The following is a 27,975-nucleotide window of genomic DNA, read 5'->3' as shown; positions in this document are numbered from 1 at the left end:
GGATCACTTGGAACAACAAAATTATGTTCATGGATCATAACTGAATGAATGTAAGCCTACATTCCATTCTAATTTCTGTCCACATTTCAATAGGCTAACCACCCATCAGAAACGATACGAGTTCTGGGCAAATTATACCGCATTATGAGGGCTTCCAATGTGGGATATTTATGGAGTTTGACTACTTTTGGACAATTTTTTTCATACTTACATTTGCGGCGTATTTAACCGTCGTAAAAGCGATAGAAATATTGTCAGTTCTCGGATATGAACTGAAACAGCTACACAGCTGAAACAATCGTAATAAGGTTATGGATCTTGGCAGTGGTGATATTCGGACTTGCATTTACCATGTACATAATTATATCGTATATGTTTAACACATGTAAACATGAGAGAACTGGTTGTTAAAACTTTTTTAATGTCATCAGTGCATCTTGGACTATGTGAGCCAAGGGGAATCGGGATAAGAAAAAATCCGGGTAATACGGAGGATGAGAGCGTTATGTGGTTTTTGATCCTGTAAAATTAAAGGGACAAAGATCGAACTCAGTAATGTAAAAAGACACTATACTCACATGCACATATTAAAGTGTTTTTATTCATGATACAGTACATTACCTTATGCAATTTACTTAAAAAGACTTTGTTATTGTTCAGTACTGTATATACGTACCACACTACTGTAATTAATAAAAGAAAAAACTAACCGGGTAACACTGAAGGCCCGATAATCGATACTCCACTGTAACATGTTTTTATGCAGGCAATATTAAAGTTAATCATAATCCTCCCCAGGTGAATCCCTTGAAGTGGAAGATATAGTCTTATCATACATATGTTGGTTCAACATCCTAATATTATTACCTATAACCTATTTTGTAGGTTTAAACCATACATTTTTATTTTTCAGATATAATTATATTTTCAGTAGGTACCCTAGCACTTACAATAGTATGCGACAATCTTATTTCTTTGCTGCAGTTGGAAAGCTGTGAGATTTTAATTTGTACCTCTGATTACAAGCATTAGCGCCATCTCTCAGAAAACATTAGAGTTATGGTCTCCATACACTTACAAGTGGCCTGTAACTCTGGGACTGTCAGTTCAGCACGGCAGATCAAAACTGAAGCAAGCCACACATTATTCAATCCGTGCTGACAGTTGTCAACTGACAGTGTGATCGAACAGTCCTAGGAGTTTAGTTCGACTGTCGGTTCACACGAAAGCACGTGAAAGTGAAAAGTTGGAGTTCCATTCCATTGTGAAAATGGCGCGTACGATCACAAAAGACCAGAATGAAGACTGCATTGTTTCTAATGTTGCCGCTCTTAACCTCAAAAGTAAATCGAAAACGGCTGTGGAGAAAAGAGTGGTTGTTAAATCGTGAAAGTTCATCACATATGGATTCTGGAATGTCTGCAAAATACTAGCAGTGGAGATTTGAAGAAAATATTTAAGAATGGATAAATAATGTTTTGGAAAATTATTGAAAATGATCAAATCTTATATTGAGAGAAAAAATACAATAATAAGAAATGCAATCAATGTGCGTGAAGGATTAGTAGTGACGTTAAGATATTTAGCAACTGGCCGTCCATTGGAACATTTAAAATTTTCTGCAGTCATCTCTCCATATGCATTGGAAAAATCATTCCAGAAACATGTCATTTTATATACAGAGTGTCTCCAACCTTTAGCGTTTAAATTATACAGATGATAGAAGACTTTAAACTGAGTATTTTGACATCAGGAACCTGTGATCGGAAATGCATTCCTGACCGCTGGCGCAAACAAATGGGGTACTCCAAGGGGATCCCCTGAGCCCACTCCTCTTTAACATAGCAACGATGGACGTAGTCAGAGCAGCCAACCAGATATATATGTACGCGGTGCTGACATCCAGATCACAAGAAGAACTTCAAATTGCTTTCGACCGTCTGACGGAATGGGCTAATGAAAATGACCTACAGTTAAATGACAAGGAAACGGTCATGATGGTGTTTCGAAAGGGCGGAAGATTACCAAGTAACACTGGCATAACATACAACACCACCACCTTAAAAGTAGTAAACAGCTTCAAATACCTAGGGGTGACCCTCCAAACTAAAGGAAACATATATATGGAACATGTCAAAGAAAAGTCGTCAGCAGCTATCATCGCAATGAACGACATCAAGCTCCTGAACACGATGGCTATGCAAACATTAATAGACCTCCTCAGGCTGAAAATCACCCCCATCGCCACTTACGGCATAGGGATAATATGGGAGCATTTAAAAAAATGAGACCTTATGGAGCTAGAGAGAATAAAATCGATGTTCCTAAAGAAAGCCACGTCTCTCAAAATATACTTTATCGCGGTTGGTATACGAGCTTGCCAAACAGACCATCTATATAGAAGATCTCAGACATCAACTGGTGCTGCCATCCACAGCCCACTACAACATGTAGTGGAGCTGAGAGACAAGAAGAGGCACATATGGAGCGGCTTCTATTCTACCACAGTCTATTATATAGTCACGAAGCTTGGGATGATTTTTTGCAAATCTCGCGATAGTTGCTAGCCGCTTGGAGCGCTGTGAGTACTAGGAACAATAGACTGTGCCACAGCCATCGTGATCTAATACAGGTCGTAAGGCAGACCATGTAACTCACTTAACCCGATCACGAAGGGCGGCGTTTCAACCATATAAATTAGTTGGAATGCATATACAGTAACATATGTTTCTCTAACATGTATTGTAATTCCATTAATAAAATTTAAAACAGTGATTATGAGACACTTCAGACATAATTCACTTGCGACTTAAGGTGTAATATTGTTTAATGTGTGAAAATTACGTTGTTCGTATATGTAATTTCGATTAAATTTTGCGAAATTCTTATACATTCATTTATGCATGATTCAATAATTTTCAATTGCACCGCACGGATATTTAGATATGTTGAAATTACTGATTATGTTTACTGTGCCAGTCGTCCATTTCTGTCTAAATTTAGTGATATCCAATGCCTTGCCATTCATACGAAAATTATAGGTTATGTTTACTATATTTAACTTATATTCCTAAATTCGCAATCATACATTATAATTATGCATAATGTCATGTATGATACCCCGGACATTCAATTTTTCTGTATTTTAATACTACAATTGGCACTAAAACCAGACGTAAGTGCAAGTTTGAACCAATAAATTATTGAGATTTGCAATAAAATAATGAGTCTAGGAAATTGTATATTTAGTATGTAGAACTACATTTGTTTATAGATCTTTTGTTATATTATTAAGTTTTGTACTTGTGAACTATATCAATAAATCAATATGTCAATATGTCAATACTACAATTGAGTACTGAATTATTGTATTTATCTACTACTTAAGAGACGAAGTAATGCAATATTGTACGTACACTAATTCCATAGGAGTGGTACAGTAAAAGTTTCGTCTAAAATTAAGGAAGATACATGTGCTAAATTGAAATCACAATATAAATTCTTTTTTATTAAACCTCAAAATAGCTTCCATTCTAAACTTGAAATGTTGACGCGAACAGATTATGTTAACATGTAACATTCTCTTCACATTAAAATAACACAGTATTGTAATTATTTCTGCAACATATTATGCAACAAGAAGTAAACGGAACTTACGGACACATTATACTAAATAAAGCTTAGCAATGATAAGCAATAAAGTTATAATATAATATTTCACTGAGCTCCATACACTGAAATAGAGGTGGCCCGGGTTCGAATCCCGGTCGGGGCAAGTTACCTGGTTGAGGTTTTCTCCGGAGTTTTCCCTCAACCCAATAGGAGCAAATGCTGGGTAACTTTCGGTGCTGGACCCCGGACTCATTTCACCGGCATTATCACCTTCATATCATTGAGACGCTAAATAGATGTTGATACAGCGTCGTAAAATAACCCAAAAAATAAATAAATAGACTTAAATAGAAAACACGAACAAACATTACGGCCTGGTCTAGATCGAAAAAGCATTGACTGTGCCGTATTTCGCAATTTTGTGAAAAGCTATGTAAACTGTGAAATGTTCGTTATCGTTTGTAATAACTGTAAATGGCTAAAATACAATAATCTGAATAATAATATGGGCCAAGGAGACGTTTTTAGTACTATAAGTTGTAAGAAAAATAGGTTAGAATTATCCTTCTTCTGAAAGATCCAGAAAGGTGAGTTTATAGAATATAATATATATTTTATGAAAATAATATATAAACCTTATGTATTTCATATTACAATAGTGGAAGGAAGGTGTTAATATTTTCAAAAGAACACGATATCGAAAGTACAATACATTTTATGGTCTGCTAGGGAAAGAGTCTGTGATGAGGCGGTAGTAGCGATCCTGGTGGTGAGTAACTATCTATGGATGCACATTTCAACTGTCTATGTTTGCAGATTTAGTAAGTATTAAGCTTTAGGCTGTGATTTTACTGACGCCATGTCTACAACAGAATGGATGCAGGGATGATACGATCTGCGTCATATAATGACCCGGCTAGCAGTACATGATTTGCCAGAACAAGAAATTCCACCAAACAGACGCCGGCTGTGAGTGTGAACTTTGCAGCGAATTGTGTGACCGATATCACGTAATGACGTGCAAACGCAGAGTTGTGTCATTGACAAAATTTTGCAACGGTGACAGAATCGGACTGTCTTGTCCCTACACGATAAATGTTGCACATTGTGCGCTTTTCTTTTTATCATTATTAAAGGTATCTCGCCTGTAAGCCGGCGTTCATGAATCCTTAGGTTCCTAAATCCGAGAAACACCACAGTCAGCATATTTGAAATGTTTCTCGTCTGTATGCCGGGGTTCGTGTTTCCTTAACCACCTCAAATCCAGATAACACCACAAACATCACGTTTGAAATGCTAGTCGCCTCTGTGTAGGCGTTTATGATTCCTTAAGCTACTCGAATACGAGAAACACTTACCACAAAAACAACACTTAAAAGGTCTCTCGCCTGTGTGACGGCGTTCATGGTTCTTTAGGCTACCAGATACCGAGAAGCTCTTACCACAAACATCACACGCGTAAGGTTTCTCGCTTGTGTGCTGCCGTTCATGGTTTTTTAGGCTACTCGAAATCGAGAAGCATTTACCACAAAAACCACATTTGAAAGGCCTGTCGCCTGTGTGAATGCGTTCATGTCTTTTTAGGTTACTCGACACCGTGAAGCACTTCCCACAATCCTTACATTTGAATCGTTTCTCGCCTGTGTGCCGTCGTTCATGGTTTCTTAGATTACTCGAAATCGAGAAGCACTTACCACAAACAACACACTTGAAAGGTTTCTCGCCAGTGTGCCGGCGTTCATGGATTTTTAGGCTAGTCGACACTACGAAACACTTACCACAAACATTACATTTGAAAGGTTTTTCGCTTGTGTGTACGCGTTTATGATTTCTTAGACTACTCGAATACGAGAAACACTTACCACAAAAACCACACTTGAAAGGTTTCTCGCCTGTATGCCGGATTAGATGGATTTTTAAAGTACTGAATACAAAGAAACACTTACCACAAACATCGCATTTGAAAGTTTTCTTCTTCAGTTTTGCCAATTTCGAGAAACATGATTTAGGCAATTTAAATTCCATCTGCTCCTCACCTTCACGAGTCCGCAAAGGTTTGCCTGAGGAACCTGAATTCTTGGAAATCTCACACGCAGTGTCATTCTCTTCAAGTGCAGTACCGTCCAATACTGTTGAAACAGTCCTCTCAATTGTAGCTGCAATCCTGAAGGAAATATGCTATCAGTCTATATAATAGTTGCAACATATATACATAGAATTATAGCATATTCATATCAAAACAAACGCATTTCACCAGCAGGTATATTGTCATGAGAGATGCATCCTTGTATAGTACATTATGCAACGAGGCTATAAAGGTAGTAATTAAGACGAAAGTATGTTTGTTTATTAAACGAGCGCAAGCGAGTTTCATAATTTTCATACGAGCGTCTTAATTACCATTATAGGCAAGTTTCATTCGACTTTTTATGCTCGACCATATTTCTAACATGAAATTATTGAAAAGTAGGTCATGTTATGGTTATGTGAGTAGCGAACTGACGTAATTTGTGAGATGTGCGCACACGCGAAGGTATTGACTTTTTCCGAGGCCGAATGTCATTGACCTTGATATAACGTAGAGAATAAGATGACCATTAGGCTTGAAATAACCTGGAAATTGATTTAGAATTGGAAAACGAGATGACAAACTGAATTTATTTGAATATTATTTACAATTAACGCTAATTATTATAGTAACAGTAAATTACCTTCTGCGACAGTATTGGACTTCCAGCCTCCGTGACTTTTCGCTAATTGTCATTCGATTGCATATCCGAGAACAATCGATACTTGCAGTTTTATAATGCCACAAAGGTGATTTGTCATTGGGTGTGCACCTGTACTTTAATGAATAGGTGTACTTTAATGATATGAATTAAAGGGCTACTACCAGGTGTATAATTACTACATTTCGGCATGGTCGAGCATAAAATAATTTAGGACTAATGTTGCAAGGAGACCTATGAAAATCCTCAATAATTTGGACTTGACCTGTACAATAAATTCTATAAGGATTACACAACGTTAGTCAATTCTTAGTTGGTTTTTAGTTTTAATAAACATTTCTGTCCAGAATCACCTGCCTTTGCTTCATCTTTTTCTCGACACGAGCGTGCTATATTCTGCGATTATTTTGAAATTCGGTATTGCAAATGTGCTATAACTTTTTCTATCCCTTATTCTTGTGATATACAGAGTGATTTACGAGGATTTACTGTCCTCCACATACTTAATTCTGAAGACATTCTGAGCAAAAAAAAAAAAAAAAAAATGTCATATCAACATTAGTCCTATTCTCATTATTTACAGAGTTACGTTTCGTTATTGGAACGCATTGCTGTAAAAGGGTGTTCTTCGTCAGCGTGCAGTCAGCAGCCAGCGCGAGCGCTACGGAATACAAAGATAGCTGTGTGGAGTTACATAGAGCGATGAGTACCGTTCACAAGCGTGCGGCCAAGTGTACTCAAGCGGACGACGACATTTTTCTAAATGTGTTGTGAACTCTCCAAGACTGTAAATTAGTACGAAAATTGAACTGCTAATAATTAAGTCGGTGGAAGTGGTGTGTTTTGTAATAATTGTTGTGATAAGAGTCTAATAATAATGTAATTTTCTAGTTAAAAATAGGAAAAGACGTTTGTACGAAGCAACTAAACAGTGTCATTTATATTTGTTACTGTTACTCCAAGATATTTGAATTTTTCCACCTTTTCGAATGATAAATCTCCAATTTTTATGTTTTCATTTCGTACAATATTCTGGTCACGAGGCATAATCATATACTTTGTCTTTTTGGGATTTACTTCCAAACATATCTCTTTATTTATTTTATTAAAATTTCCATGTTTCTTCTAATCGTTTGTGCGTTTTCTTCTAACATATTCATGTCATCCACATAGACATGAAGCTGATTTAACCTGTTCAATTACAAAACCCTATCTGTTATGCCTCGTGGCATATTCTAGAGTGAAGTTAATAAGTAAAGGTGATAGTGCATCTCCTTGCTTTAGCCCGCAGTGAATTGGAAAAGTATCAGATAGAAACTGAGTTTCATTGAGACACATTTTAATTAATCGAACTAGTTTCTTGGGAATACTAAATTCAATAAGAATATTATACAAAACGTTTCTCTTAACTGAGTCATATGCCTTTTTGAAATATATGAATAACTGATGTACTGTACCCTTATACTCCCATATTTTGTTCAATATCTGTCGAATATAAAAATTTGATCAATAATCGATCTATTATGCCTAAAACCGCAAAGGTGATCCCCAATAATTTCATGTATATCCGGAGTTAATCTTCCCAAAAGACTATTGGATAAAACTTTTGTACGAGATCAGCAAAAGTGATATTCCTCGAAATTTACCACAGCCAGTCTTGTCCTCCTTAAAATAGGTACAATTATGAACTCCTTTCATTGTTCTGGTACAATTTCCTTTTCCCAAATAGCAAGTACAAGTTTATAAATTTCGATAGATAATGCTCTTTCACTCTCTTGTTTTAATTTTGCTGAAATTTGATCCACACCTGCAGACTTGAAATTTTTAACATTTTCTATCGCAATTGCAACTTCTGAAAGTGTGGGTTCGGATATAAATGGCTCAGCAGTTTGTATTTGAATTTCATCCCGATCATTTTTATTTGGCCTATGTACATTTAGTAGTTGTCCGGGATTGAATGACAGAGTCTGCAAGCAAATCACCATTCTCATCCTTGATCACGTTTACCCTTGCCTGATATCCATTCTTAAATTCCTTTATACCCTTATATAAATCTTGAATGTTTTTATTCCTACCATTTCTTTCTACCTCTTTCAGTTTTTTCTTCAAGTAACCTCTCTTTTTATTGCTAAGTGTACGACATGCTTCCCGTCTTTCATTGAAATATTTATCTCTATTCTCTTCAACTGAATTCTTAAGAATTACAATTTTGTCTGTTTCCTCCTTTCTACTAAAATGCAACAAACATTAACCCCGGTTTCTTTTTCTTAGTTTCATAAAAACCTATGCTCTGCTCAGCTGCAATTTTCATACTATCTCTGATATTTCCTCACACACACTATTAACATCTAACTCTTTCTCAACTTCGTCGGAACTTCCTAAAGTGGCAAACGTATTCGAAATTTCAATCTGATAATGTTGTTTAGTTTCCTCGTCTTTTAAGTTCAGAATATTGAATTTATTAATATTAACTTGTTGCTCTACTCGCTTGGCCACTGATAGTCTTTCTCTTAATTCTCCAATTACCAAATAATTGTCAGAATTACAGTCTGCCCCCCTGAAAGTTCCAATGTCTACTATACTAGTATGTCTCCGTTTATCTATAAAGATGTGATCTATTTGGTTGTGTATCAATCCATCTGGAGAAGTCCAAGTATATTTATGTATATCCTAATGGGGGAATGTTGTACTTTTGACAATTAAATTTTTTGATGTCGCAAAGTTGATTAACCTAACTCCATTGTCATTACTAGTTAGGTGTAGGCTCTCTTTTCCAATACTTGGTTTAAAAATATCCTCCCGTCCACTTTAGCGTTGAAATCACCCAACACTATTTTCATGTGATATCTAGATAACTGATCAAAAGTATGTTCCAATTCCTCATAGAAGCTACCTTTATATCGTCGTCTTTCTCTTCTGTAGGGGCGTGAGCATTTATAACTATGATATCGCGCCATCTACGCTTAAGTACTAAATATAATAACCTGTCACTGATAAATTCGAACTTTTCACTGGTGATTTTATTCTCTTATGAACAAAGAATGCTGTTCCTAATTGATGATTATTGTTTCTTACCAGAGGCGTATACTGGTTAAAGGGTTTGGGCTACCGCTGACCCTATTATTACACAAAATATATCTAACAATTACTTTAATTTTAATTACTATGGTAAAACTAATAATACAAAATTATTACATTATGTTATATTATAAACTTTTTCTTTTGTAATTTCCTTGGGCTACCGCCGGTAGCCCGCAAAATACGCCCCTGTTTCTTACCCCATTATACAACAAGTAATCTCGTATGTGTGATATGCCATTCCCATCTAACCTAACCTCTTGTACTCCCACGAAGTCTACTCTGGATCTAGCTAGTTCTTTTGCTACTAATGTTACCCCTCCTGTTCTATAAAGACTAGTTAGATCTAAAAATAAACGTTAATCATCAAGTGTGTGCTGCAGGTCATTCAAGAGAGGAAAATAAAAGCTTGTAATATGAGAAAATGTTTTTCCACATTACAAGTAGGCACTGGAATTGCAACAAATAAAAAAATGAAATAAAACTTAGGAAATAACTACCTTTATTAACTAATCAGAATGAGCATGTATGTACATACCAGAGTGTGGTTCTTTCTCCCAATGTTTCGTGACAGAAAATAACTCGAGTACTAATTTCGTCTATATCAATTAATGAGAATTACTGTTAATTTATAAAGAAATAGTCATAAAATCATAATTATATAATATCTAAAATACATCAATGTTTAAATAATCTTTATGCCTTATTTATATGTTTGTCTTTCGTAGAATTTTTCTAACTTCATTACACATTTTTAGTACTGATTACTTTTTTGCACGACGCATCTCAGATATTAATAACATGAACTGTCTTATTTATATGAGTGCGATTCCTTACTTACTGCAACATTTTCTACATCGGTGCCTGAACGCTGGGTAGTCGTAGAGTTATAAGCAGTCTTTTACAGAGAAGCATGCGACTATTCCATAACTTGAAAATCATAAATTGCCGTGCTGATTTCGTGACAGCTCTACTCTAAACTCACTATGTGTGAGAAATATTGGAGAGCAAGAGAGTTAATGACTTTATAGCTAAAAACTCTGCATTATTTAATAACAACAACAAAATGTTTGTGTGAGTGAGACAGTAGGGCCATCTGCTGAAACGACGGAGTGAGAACGTAACAGGCCACTAGGGTTAATATGGGATAAGGAGAAGAACAAGAAGAAGCAGATATAAATAAAATATCCAGATTAATATTACCCAATGACTTTGTAAAAGTGATGAGAGCTTCGCAGAAAAACACCTGACTGGACTCAAAAAGGTAGTTCATTATTTCCGTGGGAATTACGAAGATCCCAATTTTAAATAAATTGTATTAATTAAGATAAAGAGTTTCAAGACCTTCGGCTGCAATATGAGTGTGAGGGATCACTTCTTGTATGTCCATCTATATATTTTCCTGAAAATCTAGGCCCTTTAGTGAACAACTTAAAGAAGAGCTTGAACAGTACTTATGGAAGTGAGATACCAAGGGAAGTGGAGTGTGAATGTGATGACTGATTATTGCTGGATGATTCAGAGAGACAGTTATTCTGAAGGTGCTTCTAGACAGTCAAGTAAACGGAAACTTCAAACATAATGAACTATCTAAGTGAAGACTCGCACACCACACTGACCTGTCGGATAAATTTTCGTTGTCCTCTGCCGTTAGTTCCATCTTTGGCTCCTCATTCACTGTGTCCAAGTCACTCTGCTCTTCCTAAAAATACAGAAGAATCAAAAGAAAAAGATAGCACAATTTACATTAACAAAAGCACACAGAAATTCGTATTAGGCCTAGTAGAATTAGATAATAGAACGCAATTCTTGGGGCAGATTTTTCGTGGCGTAACTCTTTTCCTTATAGATCTGCGATTTTGAACCTTTTCCAATATGTGATACACAAAGGTGTTATTTAAAATCCAGCAGCACATTCATGTAATCTAAATCTGTTGTTCCGAAACAGCAGGGCAATTTTGACAGTTTTGGAAGGAAAAAAAAGTACTATAAAATACAATTAAATCAGATAAATGTATATGCATTAATATATAAAACTAGCTAAAAGCACCCGGTGTTGCACGGGTGTTCCTTCCTGCTTCTGTTTTTTAATTAAACCGCATATTACATTTTCGGAAATCTCGGAAACCTAACTATAGACAAACAAAACGAAATGTCTTTGCTAAGCTAAGATTAATCTTTACTTAACGTCATTTACATGAATTGATGAACTCCTTACTGAAATGCCTGCCAGCTTTAACTCAATTTAAAACAGATGTAAATCAGGCACCGAAACGAAAACTCAATTTAAAACAGTTGTAAATCAGGCACCGAAAAGAAAACATGTCATCATGTGCCTGACGTTCATGGTTTCTTTTTTTAATTTATATATTTATTTGTTTTTATTTATCTATTCTGGGTAGTTAAGGCCATTAGGCCGTCTCTTCCACACTGCCAGAAATACAAATAAAATAATAGAAAAATCAAACTACGAACAAAGTAAAACCCTACGAAAATATGGCTTCTTTTCCTCTTTCTGATCAGTTTCAGCATCGCATCAATATGTACATATATCATTTAATTTATATTGGAAGATTTTTTTACCCCTCGACCACTGTACATCCACTTATATCATACGCAGTTTTTTCTAAATATGACTTGGAAAACTATATCTTACAAAATCGGAACATATATTAATTCTTATTTCATACACAGAATACAGATACAATATAAACTTGCAATAAGTCATTTTTTGACATAAAGACTAATATTCTGAGAGACTTATAGGCTTAACGGTATTTTAGAAATTAAGAGATTGTTATTTCCACAACGCATAACATACTACATTTGCAACGTGATTATAAACATAGAATTTCGCAGCAACATATTTTCGGACGTGAACAACAATATTTCAATATTTTGAGAGACATATATTTTAGAATTAATACAATGCTATTTTCAGTCACCTTACGTACATGCACGTACTACATTAGCAACATGACAGAAGTATCATTGAATTGCTTTTTGATATGTGTAAATTTCCCCCCCCCCCACTCCTTTGTACAAAATATAGTCGAGTCGAGGGTGTGAAAAACACGCAGTTTTTAAGTCAAAGTCTGCAACTTTGAGGTTCTGTCCTTGAGCTTCATTTTACTATGGTCATTACAAATGCTAGTAGCACTGAAATGAGCAATTGCATTAAATAGAATGGGTATCATAGCAATACGTGAGATAAAAACATCTTCTCCTTTTGTTTTCCAGTTAATATTGCGACTTCTATTACATTTCGCATGAGTTCTTCACACCAATTCATGTTGGTGCATAATTTTGGTGGGTTAATATTTCGTAATACTACTTCTGGTTATTCAATATTAAGTAAAGTATGTGGTAGCAATCCTTGTAGTTTGAAAGAATTCTAGAATTCAGTTGATAAAAAACAGCCCGCTCACTATCTACAACCGCATCGAGAAATTCATAATACGGTCCTGGACTGCGTAAAGATATTTATTGTACGAATTATCTGGTTTTAGCCTTCATGATGTGTACCAACAATGTTATAATATCCATGGCCTCGTGAAAGTCGAAGTTGAATACAAATGACAATAATAAAAAACAATTGACTATAGAAGACAGCATTTTTATATTACACATGAATGTTTGATCGTATTTATTTCTATTCTTTAATTAATTTAACGTCCATTCGTACAATTTTAATGTAGCCTATGTTTTTCTCCTGGTTATAAAGGTTAAATGTGCAAACTTGGCACATATAGGTCAAAACGTGTAGATTTGTATAGAGAAAATACATACTCACATTCACTTTTATATATAAAGACTTCAGTATAATTATTGTACGGTAACTTTGTCTGAGATAGCATAAATAAAATACTACGGATATATTATTTTTGTAGTGAAACTCTCTTTATGGCGGGTTAAAATAAAATAACGTATCTAAAATAATGTAAATAAATTAACAAAATAATAAAAAAAAAGAGGACTTAAGCTCAGGTTCGAACTTGGGTTCCCATACATCTAAGTCATTCATCTTACCACAACGCTACAGAGAGCTACGTATTTAAGTGCTTGAATTTAATTATTATGAATGTTTCACATTTGCTGTCTAATATATTTGATTTTGAATTTATAAAAACTAAACAAATATGTATTTTATGTCATTTTGTATTGTATATTATTGCCCATGGCACATTCAATCAAGAAATTGTCCCTCAATTTTTGTAATATTAATTTAATGTTATTTTATTTCATATTTCAATAGCAATATGGCCGCTTTCACAACGGAAGAAGACATGATTGGATGACGTCAATAAAAGACAGTTGACTGTAGAATAGGAGGCCATTTCAATATCATACAATATGCCTTATTTCTTTCTAATTTTTATTGTTTTCAATTATTTAACGTCCATCTATCCAATTTTAATGTAGCCTATGATCTTCTCCGGGTTATGAAGGTTAAATGTGCAAACTTTGGCAAATATCGGTGAAAGCGTGTAGATTTGTATTGAGTACATAAATACATACATACATACATACATACATACATACATAGAAACATTGACTTTTATATATAAGATAAAATATTTTAAACTTTATATGACTTATTTTTAGTAACATACGAGGAATGATAATTTGCTGAATGGTGAAAAGGCACATGGTACAAAAGACGTTGAGAACAAAAACAAAATATATGTTAATCAGAAACTAAACTAACACAACTTTTGTTATTTTTTATTTAAGTACGTTATTTTACGACGCTGTATTCACATCTTAGGTTATTTAGCATCTGAATGAGGTGAAGATGATAATGCTGGTGAAATCAGTCCAGGGTCCAGCAACGAAAGTTACACATCATTTGCTAAAATTGGGTTGAGGGAAAACCCCAGAAAAAAACCTCAACCAAGTAACTTTCCCCGACCAGGATTCGAACCCGAGCCACCTGGTTTCAAGGCCAGACGCGCTAACCTTTACTCCACAGGTGCGGACCAACTTTTGTATTATTATTTGACGTTTATCATAGAAATCCAAAATTTAATGACAGAAATTATTCCAATGCAATACCAGTGTCAAACATAGGGTATTATGCATGTTTTCTTAATTTTATATTTAGGGAATACGAAAAGATACAATAGTATTACATGTTTTGATAAGATATCTAATGCAGGAAACATTTTATTTCAGAAAAGCAAGTAAAATACGATATTTTTTGAGGTTGTCACTTCCCTAATCTGGTTACTCTAGATGGGCATCAGTCATTCTCTTCTCTGCTGCTCGCACACCTACACTTTTACTTGTGCCATTTTTCATATTCTGCCGCATACTAGTAGGTCGTTTGAGTATGCCATGGCACACTGATGGAAAATGGCTGCTATAGAGTAACTATTTCATTACTTATAATAACAGAAATTATCTATCAACGAATAATTCAATTTCTAGTCACGAATTTGGTGAACTTTGTAAGTAGTTTATCATACAACAGTGTCCCAGTGAAGTCAGAAAAATATTCTACGGTTCAGCACCAAAAGTTAAACCAGCATTCACTCTCAATGGGTTAATAGATTACAACTGAAAAAATTTCAAACTGGTATTTTTGTCCCAACCAGTATCTGGACACCGATTTGCTATTTTTATGGCCAGACATGCTAATTGTAAGTCTACATCTTTGAACGAAATTGGTACAATCCTCATTTTGCTGACAATGTCTAATACGAAGTCATTGTATGGCCTCAAATTTTTTCATTACCAGATACATAATGATCCGGTTCAGTTTGCTTTCGATAGTACTTCTGTGTTCATTAAATATTCTTTCAGTTTAGCTACATAATTTCTGTCAGGCAAACTCATGAAGTATACAATTATACTAAACCTCCAGTACACAAAGATTTCTTTGTGAGCGAAAATTGGTTAGAAAATTCCTTGAACATATTTTGTGAACATCATAACTCTCCCGAGAATTGTAACTAAATTGGAGTCTAGTCAAAAGAAGTAATGGAAATTCAAATATATGATTTATTTCTAGTAATTTTATAATTGGCAAAATGAAGTTTCTAATTTACGTTTCTCTACCTGTATTAAAATTAAATGCACTTCACTGACAGAATAAGAGTAAATAAAATAGATAATAGTTTCCTACATGCTGTATCTCCACGTATGTATCACAACATTTTGCAAAATTTAGAACCTATTCTGCAATAAACTGAAAATCAGCAATATAATTTATTCAAAAGTTAAAAAACATCTTCTCTCTATGGAGAGAAAATACGTAAATACTTATAAACAAATCTAGAAAATATGAAGTCCAGCATTAGTTCTCAGCAACATTACATATCTGGTAACAATAAATAATGAGAAGTGTGTTTTGTCTCTATCATAAAGTGAAAGGCACTGCAAAAACTGTTGTAAAGAGGCAGTGTCTGTGACAATGAAAATACACAATAAACATTGGAAGAACACAGCGCATTCCTTATGCTCCACTCACCTCTGATTCACGTTTCACCACAGGGAAAAGAATTGGCACCGGATCTTCCTCAAATTTTATCTCGGATATGAGATCAGGGCTCTGGTTCATATATTCCTCTTTTATACCAGTCACATCCTGATCCAAGGAATTCCGTTCCTGTAGTATAAAAAGAAGTCTCAAATGAGAAATTTATTACAAGGCATTAGAAGACGATTACTAACATTACACGCTTTCTCTCTATATATCTGCATGAAACAGGTTAACAGTATGAGCAATGGGGCGAGAATTCATGTACAAATGCAAATTTTTTATGCTGAAAGATTTTTTAGACTTGTTATGAAGGTCTCTAATAATACAAAAAGCAAATCGTGGATATTTCGGCCATTCCTCCATATGATATACTATTGCGCATATATTGTAGCATATTTTAAAGATTGTGTTGGATTAAAACCAAAATTAGAATTCTTTTGCAGAAAAATAAAATAGAACAATAAGAAATTTGTTAACTGTACTGGATGGATAGAACATACTTATCTATGAAGGGAAACTATGATAAAACATCACTGCCTGTTTTTGGTCCATTGTACTGGTGCACAAAAAGACACATTCCCAAACATCCCTACCTTCCTGACTCTAACACCCATAACCTCCTTTTATAAGGTTCGCTTATTCTGAGTTATCACACTAGCTGCATTTTGTTTCGTACCTGCAAGTACTCAAACATTATACCACTGAGCTACCACACACTTCGACAACAAGCATTTCACAATATCATTTCGACATGTAAGAGTGGGCAAAATTAAAAACCTCTAATTCTATTTCTAATAGTTTCAAGATTTTCCAACTGCAGTCCTTAACTTTAAGTTTCTCTATCTAAGGTAAAATTGAATGCACTTCATTGCCAGAAAAACGTACGTAAAACAACGAATACACTGATATATGTACGTGTCTGTATGCATCAGAACATTTTGAAAAATTTAGAGTACCTTCTGGAATTCAACCAAATAATCCCCACAATTTACACTACGGTTACAAAATATTTTTTCTATACATATACTGGCAGCATAATGTACTAGAAAAGAGATATCCCAGACTTGTAAATACTTAAAGACAATGGGTGAAAAGACAAATGAAGACAGGGTGATAATAGTTATGCATATATGTACCGCATAATAAATAATCATTTGAAAACCGTAAATTGCATCCAGAATTTTACACAAAAACCTAGACAAACAAAAATAAATCAAGTCAAGTACAACACATTATCAAAATAATACCACAGTCTTGTATATACACTCACGAAGCTTGAGTTGTGAGGTTGCTAGGAACACTAGACTGTGCAGGTGATATTTTGCATTGTATGTAATGAGGCGATAGTAGCGATCCTAGTGGTTAGGAACTATCTATGGATGCATATTTATTACATATTGAACTTCGTGACTGTATATACTAGACTGTGACAATATACTGTGGGAATGTGTAACTATGGCAACGATTACGAGCAAGTATAACGAGCAATTTCGTTCTGCCACTATCACAGACTTTAAGGCGCTGAAGTACTATTGTAAAAAGGCAGTGTCCGTTATGATGAACACACAAGATAAACACAGGAGGAAGAAGACATAGTGTATTCTTTGTGTTGCACTCACCTCTGGTTCACGTTTCACCACAGGAAACGATATTGTCTCCGGATCCTTCTCAAATTTCACCTCAGATGTGACATCTTGGCTGTGGTCCTCATAGTCCTCCTTTATACCTGTCACAGGCTGATACACAAGACTGCAGTCCTGCAGTAAAAGACACGTCTTAAATGAGCAATTTATTACAGGGTGTTAGAAGACAACTTTTAACTTTACAAGTTCTTCTGTATGTGTCCGTAGGCCGCAGCCTGATCACACCCAACAGCATGTGATTTACATTATGGTCGATAACGGCAGATTTATATGCAAATGCATATTTTCATGCAAAAATATTTGTTATTCATGTTATTAACTTCTGTGATTATGAATACGCAAAGTTAACTGTGCATAAGCTTTTGAATATTTCGGTCATTAATGCATATAATATACTACTGTGCATTATATTGTAGCATATATTTTTCATAGTGTTATATTAGCAAACATATATGCATTGTTTATTTAAAAAATACAAGAATCTGGACTGTTCTCTTGTCAGCACATATGTTTTGGTTGACTGCATTCGATGGCTACAAATTCCTTCTATAAGATGGGAAACTGTAAAAAAAACCAACACTGCTAACTTTTCTTTCATTGAACTACTGTACAAAAGAAAATAATCTCAAACATCGCTACCTCCCTGGTTCTAACACCCCTATTCTCCTCTTCTATATTTGACTTATGAATTGAAACCGCAAAATGACTGAGAGTTTTACACAGACAAAAAGAAAAACAAATGAATTCATGTACTTAAGCATAATATCAAAGACCTACACTGCGGGAATGTGTAGCTTGGCAACCATCAAGAATAAGGCGTAATCTGCAATTTCGTTTTAAATTGTGACCTATAAAACCAGGTAAGTTCAACATTAGACTTCGCTACAACATGACATAAATTATAAATACATAGTTATCTAATTTCTTCTATCTCTAACATACAGTAAAAAGCACTGCAACTAAAATGTTGATCGGATATAGTGCCTGTGGTAATCAAAATAAAATATAAACTCTGGAAGAACATCAGTGCATCTCTTGCGCTCCACTCACCTCTGGTTCATTTTTCACCATACTGAATGAAATTGGCATCGGATCTTCATCAACTTTCACCTCTGACGCGAGAGCATGTCCCTGGTCCACATATTTTTCGGCGTAATAAGACATCTCTGTGTAGCCCTATGTGTAGCAACTCTGTCGTTATATTTTTGCATGCAGTACCGGTACGTCCTTCATCATAACGATAAAAGGAAAGTCAGGGCTCACAGAATCCTTTACGAACTATTTTCAAGGCGGCCGTGTTCAGATAGATTGAGGTTAAGAACGATTGCAATTCAAAGATTAATCCTCATTGTAATTATTTTTAGCATTATTAATATTCTTCTAATATTACTTATTAATACTAATTAATAGTAACTAATCGATAACATCCAAGAATCAGTGCGATGGCAATACTTCTACATATGAATTTAATTGGGATACCACATTTTTCCCATCTCCCATCCTATACCATTTCACTGCGTTTTCTTCCCTACATATTACTATTTCTCTATTTTCCTTCTAATTACTTTATTCCACTGACTACTTTATGTTAAATAGGAATATCTAACTTACCGGTACCTTTAAATACGCAATGATTCGATCCTAGAACCTTACGTTTAGTGAACAACTATCATAGCCATTACCCTACGAATTCGTTGACGAACAAACCCTTAAAAATTATATTTACGCACAAGTAACATCAAATACTTCCAAAGGTATTAAACATATGACGTTATTATTATATTGTAAATTTTATTACTAGAAACAATGTAATTTTATTATCTCAACAATGGGATTTGCTCTCCGCACAGCAACACAGCGTTCGTTATTGCACTCCACAAACGACAATGTCAATTTACTTGGACTATTACGAACAACAATGAACTGTTAATCTTAACTAATATTCACAAAGCACTATTTACAACACAGAACTGTCAGTTCTCAGTTCTTCTAGCTCAGTCACTCAAGTTCACAGTATCTCGAACTCAGGTCCCTCCAACTGCGGTCCACTGCACTCGAACTCAGGCCTTCTAATGCTCCGGTACACAAGACTGGCTGGCTTGCTCTGTTCACTGGCTTACTGACTGAACTAATCATGAATGAATCTGTCGTTCATTCGCGTCCGTAATTTATAACCACAGCGACGTAACCGAGAAAGTTCGAGTTCGCGATTTTTCCACTTCGACGGACTTCTCGGCCTCTCTAGGCAAGCAGAAGATGCGCGCGCAACCTCCCCTCGCCGCGTCGCCCTTTCCCCTCTCTTCTCTCCGCCATAGTACATGTCCCAGGAAGCAGATGCCTCTTCTCCGTCGGTCGTGAGATCGAATCTCACGTGGCCGTCACATTGCTCCCTCCTTAGGACTGCTCGTCTCGGGCAGTCCCTTGGTAGGCTGCTATTCGGTCCATATGCACCACCACCCTCGGGGTTGTCGCTGGATGCGGTACACCACGTCGTTGATCCGAGTCACCACGCGGTATGATCCATCTCAGGCAAGCTGCAGCTTCGGTGATTTTCCTTTGGTCCTGGTAGGTCGATACAGCCACACCAGGTCGCCCTCCTGGAATCCTGCAGAGTTGGCTAATCTGTCATAGCGCACTTTCATCCTGTCTCTGGCCATCTTGAGGTGCTCTCTAGCCAGTTGGTGGACTCCATTCAACTTCTCGGTCAATTCCGCCACATAGTCGCTGGCTAGTCGGCGCTGGGTGGCGTGCCAAACAGCAGATCACAGGGCAGGCGCAGCTCTCTCCCGAAGACCATGTTGGCCGGTGTCATCCATATTGTATCGTGGACCGAAGCTCTGTAGGCCAAGAGGAACAGTGGGACTCTGGCATCCCAGTCTCGTTGATGGTTGGACACCACCTTCCGCAGGTGCTCTTCCACGGTTTTGATGTAGCATTCCACCATGCCGTCGGACTGTGGGTGGAGGGGAGTGGTCTTGGTTTTATGCACCCTCAGACGCTCGAGCAATTCTCCCACCAGGTTGGATTCGAAGTTGCGCCTCTGATCGCTATGCAATTCCCGGGGCATCCCGAATCGGCAGATGAAGTTGTCAAGCAGCGCGTCGGCCACCGTCGAAGCCTCTTGGTTGGGAATCGCGTACACTGCTGGCCATTTTGTGAAGTAATCTATGGCGACTAGAAGGTAGCGGTTCCCGCGATCCGTGACCGGGAACGGTCCAGCAACGTCGATGGCGATCCTCTCAAAAGGAGCTCCCACGTTGTACTGCTGCATGGCTCCCCTGCTGCGTGTCCTAGGTCCGCGATTGGCTGCAGAGGTGTCGCATCTTCGGCACCATTGTTCCGTGTCGATTCTCTGATGCAACCAGTAGAACCTCTGCCTTAACTTGTCCAATGTCTTGTTGGCTCCCAGGTGGCCTCCAGTCACTCCAGCATGAGTCTCCTCCAGCACTGCCTTCACCTTGCTCCTGGGCATGACAAGTTGTTCTATGCGGGTCCTTCCATCGGCCGTCTCCAAAATCCTCTTCAGGATACCGTCCTTGACAGTGAAGGATTCCCACTGGGCCCAGTAGCTCTTGTAAGTGGTGCTACGGTTGGCAATATCGGCCCATACTGGTCTCTGGCCGGACTCCACATCACGAAGAAGCTGTCCTATGTTTGGGTCCTCCAGATGCTCCCTCCTTATGACGGCGTTATCCCATCCTGGGCTCGGCTGGGCGGCAATTGCTCTGATTGCGTGGGCGCCGTCTCGTTCTTCAACTTTCAGGCAGTGTTTGCAGCCATCCGGGCACGGGCGTCGTGATAGGGCATCAGCATTGGAATGTTTCTTCCCTTGTCGGATTTAAGATGTGAAGTTGTACTCCTGCAGACGTTGAACCCAACGGGAGGTCTGCCCCTCCAGATTCTTGAAGCCCAATATCCAGGTGAGTGCAGAATAGTCTGTCCTCAGATGGAATTCCTGGCCATACAAATATTTGTGGATATGCTTCAGGGCTTCCACAATGACAAGAAGTTCTCTACGTGTCACACAGTAGTTTCTCTCAGCCTTGGATAATGTTCGGCTGAAGTAGGCAATCACCCTCTCTTGCCCGTCCTGTTCCTGAGAGAGTACTCCGCCGACGCCTACGTTGCTAGCGTCCGTGTCGAGCGTGAACTTCCTTCCAGAGATGGGATATCCCAGTACAGGAGTGTGCAGAGAGCCTCTTTCAGCGATTGGAAGGATGATTCCGTCTCGTCCGTCCACTGGCATTGTCGTTTCCCCTCGGTCAGCTGGGTTAGATACTTAGCTATGTTGGCATACCCAGCTACGAACGTTCTGTAATGAGTGCAGAGGCCGAGAAAGCGGCGCAACCCCTGCTTATCTTTCAGTCTCGGCCATCCTCTGACGGCTTGTAGCTTCTCCGGGTCCGTTGCCACTCTGTTGGTCTCGGCCATCCACCACGGAACTACCACACACTTCGACAACAAGCATTTCGAAATATCCTTTCGACACGTATGAGTGGGGAAAATTAAAAACCTCTATTTCTATTTATAATAATTTCAAGATTTGCCTATTGAAGATTTTAACTTTATGTTTCTCTATCTATAACAAAATTGAACGCACTTCATTGACAGAATAACGTACGTAAAATAAATAATACATTGATATATGTACGTGTCTGTATGCATCAGAACATCTTTGCAAAATTTAGAGCCAAATAAGCCCCACAATTTACACTACAGTTGCAAAATATTTTTTCTATATATACTGGCAGCATAGTGTACTAGAAAAGAAATATCCCAGACATGTAAATACTTAAAGACAATGGGTGAAAAGACAAATGAAGAGAGGGTGATAATATTTATGCATATATGTACCGCATAATAAATAATCGTTTGAAAACCGTAAAACGCATCCAGAATTTTACACAAAAACATAGACAAACAAAAAGAAATGAAGTCAAGGTCAACACATTACCAAATAATCCCACATTCTAGTAAATACAGTCACGAAGCTTGAGTAGTGATGTTGCTAGGAACAATAGACTGTACAGGTACTATTTTGCATTGTCTGTAATGAGGCGATAGTAGCGATCCTAGTGGTTAGCAACTATCTATGGAATCATAATTATTACATATTTCGTTTCATTACTGTATATACTAAACTGTGATAATACACTGTGGGAATGTGCAGCTATGGCAGTCATTACAAGTAACTATAACAACCAATTTCTTTTCAAATTTAAAACAAAAACGAGATAACAATGCAACAAGATATAAACAAAAAAAACTAGTTAAGATTGTTCTGCTAGTATCACAAACTAAAAGGCGCTGCAAGAACTGTTGTTAAGAGGCAGAGTCCGTTACAATGAACACACAAGATAAACACTGGGAGAAGAACACACAGTGCATGCTTTGTGTTGCACTCACCTCTGGTTCACGTTTCAGCACAGGATCTTCCTCAAATTTTATCTCAGAAGTGAGATCTTGGCTCTGGTCCTCATATTCCTCCTTTGTATCAGTCACATCGTGATCCAAAACATCCCGTGCCTGCAGTACGAAGAGACATCTTAAATGAGAAATTTATTACAGGGTGTTACAAGACAACTTCTAACTTTACAAGTTGCTCTCTATGTGTCTGTATGCCACAGCCTGATCACAACCCACAGCATGTGATTTCCATTATTATGAATTAAGGTCAGAATTTATATGCAAATGCATATTTTCATGCAAAAACGTTTGTTATTCAAGTTATTAACTTCTGTGATGATGAATACCCAGAGTTAACTGTGCATAAGCTCTTGAATATTTCGGCCATTAATGCATATAATATACTACCACAGTCTAGTATATACAGTCACTAAGCTTAATACTTAGTAAATATGCAAACATAGACAGTTGAAATATGCATCCATAGATAGTTGCTCACCACCAGGATCGCTACTATCATCTAATCACAGACTCTTTCCCTAGCATACGATAAAATGTATTGTAATTTCGATATCGTTTCTTTTGAAAAAATTAACACTTTCCTTCCACTATTGATATATGAAATACATAAGGTTTATATATTATTTTCATAAAATATAAATTAGGCCATTCTATATACTCACCTTCCTGGATTTTCAGAAGAAGGATTACTCTAACCTATTTTTCTTACAATTTATCGTAATGTAAACGTCTCCTTGTCCAATATTATTATTCAAATTATTGTATTTTAGCCATTTACAGTTATTAAAACCGATAACGGACATTTCACAGTTTAAATAGGGGTCGTTCCATTGTAATGGGTGTTACATCCACAAAGCTAAAAACTGAACACTTTCAATGCAGTCTTAATAGAATCAAAATTTATTTAGTAAAACTATTTCCCCTACATTTTCTGAACGTTTTGATATAATATAATCCAAAGTTTATTTTAACAAAATTGAATAACAAGTAAAAAACATGGTGTAACCGGTGTTACAGAATTCAGACATGAACCTTTGCATGGTTATTGGTAGTTGTAAAATTCTGCGAGTTTAATGAACACAAATGAACATCCTTTTGTATGGATATCTATTAAACATTGACAAAATCAAATATGTTCTCAGTTTTTCTTTCTGCTTAAAAGATTTAATTTTTTTCAAGAAAAACTTCTGTAACGGGTGTTACATGACTTGTAACGGGTGTTACACTGTGCGAATATTGCTACTTTACTCAAATGATTTATGACGCTCTTTCTGTTTTCACTCAAAATCAGCTACATATTTTATCGTAAAATTATCAAATATATTTTCTTTACAGGTAAGATAATGTTTTACAAAGGATAAATTGCAAATACGTAAATATTTAAAAACAGAAGGTGATAAAGAGACGAAGCCAGGAGATAATGTTTATACATAAATCTAAAGCAAACTCAATTATCCGGAAACTGTAAGAAGTATTACGAATTTCAGACAAAGACACAGAGAAGACACAAAAAGTCGTGTCCTTAAGAAAATTTTTTCAAACCCGCTGTGGAAAGGTGCTGCTTGGTAACAATTAAGAGTGAGCGTAACAAGGAATTTCCTTTCGTATTTAAAACATAATTTGTGACAAAATTCCAACACTAGTCTCTACAACATGACATTACTTGCAATAAAAATAGTGGTAAGTTCCTTGACTCGATCATAGAGGAAAAGGCACTACAAGTACTGTTGTTAAGAGGTAGTGTCCGTTACAATCAAAATGCAAGACAAACAATGGAAGAACACACAGTGCATTCCTTGTGCTCCACTCACCTCTGGTTCAAGTTTCACCACAGGGAACGAAATAGGCACTGGACCTTCCTCAAATTTTATCTCAGATGTTAGATCATGGCTCTGGTCCTCATATTCCTCCTTTATACCAGTCACAAGCTGATCCACAAGATTCCGTTCCTGCAGTACAAACAGATATCTTAAATCAACAATTTATTACACAGTGTTAGAAGACGACTTCTATTGTTATCAGCTCCTCTCTATTAGTTGACATGCCTCAGCCTGATCACAACCCACAGCACGTGCTTTGCACTATGACAAACAGGTTCAGGATTCATATGAAAATGTACATTATCTGTGCAAAAACATTTTTCAAGTGCAGTTTTAATAAATTATGAGATTTTACTTGATTAGTTAATGACGGTGCAACAACTACTAGATTATTTAGCGTCGATGGGATTTGTGGTAGAGAGATGGTATTTGGGGACATGAGGCCGAGGATTCGAAACAGATTACGTAACATTCACATTATGGTTCGGAAAAATCTCGGAAAAACCCAACCAAGGAATCAGCCAAAGCGTGAACGTACCAGTTGGTAGAGCGTTGGTATGTTAAACCAATGGTCCCGGGTTCGATGCCTGGCCTCGAAATTATTCAAATCAACTTTACAGGGAGTTATACCTGAAAGCTTGATTTGCATAATACACGTCACTGTTCGTTAACACAAAACCACAATTTAAGTCACACAGAGTTAGTGTGCACCCAACGTTGGTTGCTTGACTGATGTCAGTCCACTTAGAGGTCTGTGAATATAGAGGGGAAAATTGGATCAGTGTATGGTTGAGTTCCCGGGTAGCTCATTTGGTAGAGCGTTGGTATAGGTTAAACCAAAGGTCCCGGGTCCGATGCCTGGCCCCGGAACAATTTTTGGTTAAACGAGCGTTGAGCGGATTCTGCCGATTTTGGAATAGTCACCGACGCACTTAGGTTAGGTTAGGTTAGTTTAGGCTTTTATTATCCCGTCAAGATGAAGGTGAAAGCGATTGAGTGTGATTTTTTTGTTTTCTATGTTGGCAGTTCAAGTACGTCGGTGTCTATTCCAAAATCGGCGGAATCCGCTCAACGCTCGTTTCACCCAATTTTTCCCTCGAAATTATGAATTACCTGCCTTTTCATTATATACGCGCGTGATTGGAGTCATCTTCTAAAACAACACATTACAAAGGACGTACAATAAATATGAAAATAGTTTTATCTCTGTTTTTTTAATGACCCAGTGGTACAACAGAAAAAAATTGATATTCTGTGTGTTGAGCTTTTTCTTTTAAAGCTCAGTTTCTCATTTTGAAATTTTAAGCTAAGCTTCCAGAAGAAAAAAAAAACTAGTATATTTTATAAAAGCTTCTTATGATTATTTTGAGTGGATTTCTTATAAACATGATAAAACCTGCTTTAGACAGTAGGCCTGTATGCAGATATGAGCATTAAATTGTTTGTTCTGTATATCCATTAAAATGCTTGTTAATAATGAGGTTTCTTTTAGAAGAGTCAATGCTTGGCTTCATAAAGTCAGGAGCACTACTGTTAATTTTATAAGGGCCCGAATAGAAGGCGAACATGATTTTGCATAGAAAACAATTAGGATAAAATAAAACAATCAGAGCATGAGAGAAACTTGTATGAAATATCTTAAAAAACAACAACAACGACATGTTTTGATGATATCGTCTTAAACATCGTTTAGTATTAACACAGAAAAAAAATAATAAACATAACAGACAATTCAGTTGGCTTGAAAATTAATAATAATCGCTAATAATTAATAAACTGTTAAGCTGCTCGACCTCCTATACTATCCTACTGCAAATAAATGTGTGGTAAAACATGTAATTATATTTTATATACGCATCAGAAATGATGAACCACATCATAGATCAACCTTGGTAATCACAATTTAATCTCATAAGTTACATTGCAAGCCAGCGTATTAAGTGTCGATCCTGTACATAGTTTACAAAATACGTTTTAATTTAGAAAAATTACAAAGAAAAAAAATTACACACATGTTAGGTAACTAAAGAGGTCGCAAGTTGTAGTTGAAGGCATATTTGCTGCACCATATGCATGGTATGGATATCAATATGGCTTAATTTATAACAAGTGTAGCATTAGACATATTGTAAAATATTAAAAAGTGAGAATCGTTTATGAAAGGAAGTTCCAATAAAGCTTCCTGTACACTATATATTAAATTAAGAACTCTGATCAACTTGAAAATGGTTTTCCATGGTAGATAATTTATGTACATAATGTGTTACGGTGACAAATAAGACGAGGACGTGCAAGATTGTTTTTTGTTTCATTAAGTCCAGTGAATATAATTTGAGAGCTGAACACTTTATGTCGTAAGGTAAATTTATATTGCTGTGACCGGAAGGAAAAAGGTCTTTAGTAAAAATTTTATATTTTTCAGGAGAGTAGTAGAAAAATTTAAATTCGTGTCAATTATAGAGTTTTTTTTTAAATTAAGAGGTTTTTCCTGGATATTATTTGTTTATATTTCTTCTAAAATAGGTAATTTTGCTCATTTAACAAATTTCTTTATTATTTCCAAACTTAAGCCCTTTTAAGACTAGAAGCCAAACTGACTAGAACGGATTATTAAACATAAGACCTTTTTCATGTCAAAGTAAATGAGACATATAAATTATTAGGAATCTAAAATGGTTCTAAAGCAATTATAGGACTGTTTACCCTGGTGCTTGAAGTTTTAAAAGGAAAGGGCATCAGTATGTGATAAATGGCTAAAATACAAGTTAGACCTTTTTAATAGGGAAGCAAGGAAAGAAAACATGTGATGGTTTGTAAGAAATAAAGTATTAAATATTCTTAAGTCCTTTATTCTGTGTGTGCTGGATTCAAAAAGTACTTAGGACATTTGGTAACGCTCTATAAATCCAGTCAGGAGTCTTATTTGCCTTTAGCCGTTTTACCAGACTGTAGAGAATTCTTTTCGCTGTCAGAATATATAAAAATCTCATTTTTACGAAAAATGACTTAAGATCTTTTTCCTCCCGGCCACAGATTTATATAAATGTCACATATACAAAACAGATAGTAATCGCTTATAATATACCTCAAATATAGGTTTCTTCTCATCCTCATCTGTGTCGTCACTTGTTTCTAGAGACAGTGGGTCGACCTCGAGTTCCGCCTTTATCACATCCATGGTA

At 36.3% G+C, this 27,975-nt stretch overlaps 1 protein-coding gene across 2 annotated transcripts; it reads right to left on the bottom strand.

Annotated features, from left to right (window-relative positions):
- Positions 1–1,880: 1,880 nt before the first annotated feature.
- LOC138691774 (zinc finger protein 723-like) lies at positions 1,881–27,975 on the bottom strand. Of its 2 annotated transcripts, XM_069814149.1 has the most exons (7): positions 27,879–27,975; positions 24,785–24,922; positions 22,953–23,072; positions 17,523–17,660; positions 15,892–16,029; positions 11,039–11,121; positions 1,881–5,776 (listed from the first exon to the last, which is right to left on the bottom strand). In XM_069814149.1, exons 1-7 carry the CDS (start codon positions 27,969–27,971, stop codon positions 4,909–4,911), a joined length of 1,578 nt encoding a protein of 525 aa, XP_069670250.1. In that variant the 5' UTR covers positions 27,972–27,975; the 3' UTR covers positions 1,881–4,908. The 2 variants fall into 2 exon arrangements, with proteins under 2 accessions (XP_069670250.1, XP_069670251.1); XM_069814150.1 differs by lacking the exons at positions 22,953–23,072; positions 24,785–24,922; positions 27,879–27,975 and adding an exon at positions 18,597–19,225.

The sequence above is a fragment of the Periplaneta americana genome, chromosome 16 (genome assembly GCF_040183065.1).
Source record: "Periplaneta americana isolate PAMFEO1 chromosome 16, P.americana_PAMFEO1_priV1, whole genome shotgun sequence".
NCBI classification, from domain to species: Eukaryota; Metazoa; Arthropoda; class Insecta; order Blattodea; family Blattidae; genus Periplaneta; species Periplaneta americana.
Note: the sequence above shows the minus strand (reverse complement) of the source record. Positions and strands in the feature narration are given on the sequence as shown.

Coding starts and splice junctions, on each gene's coding strand:
- LOC138691774 (XM_069814149.1), bottom strand. CDS start 27,971: ATGGATGTGATAAAGGCGGAACTCGAGGTCGACCCACTGTCTCTAGAA. Junction 24,923..27,878: donor AGAAGAAACCTATATTTGAG/GTATATTATAAG, acceptor TTTGTACTGCAG/GAACGGAATCTTGTGGATCA. Junction 17,661..22,952: donor TGCTGAAACGTGAACCAGAG/GTGAGTGCAACA, acceptor CTTTTACTGCAG/GACTGCAGTCTTGTGTATCA.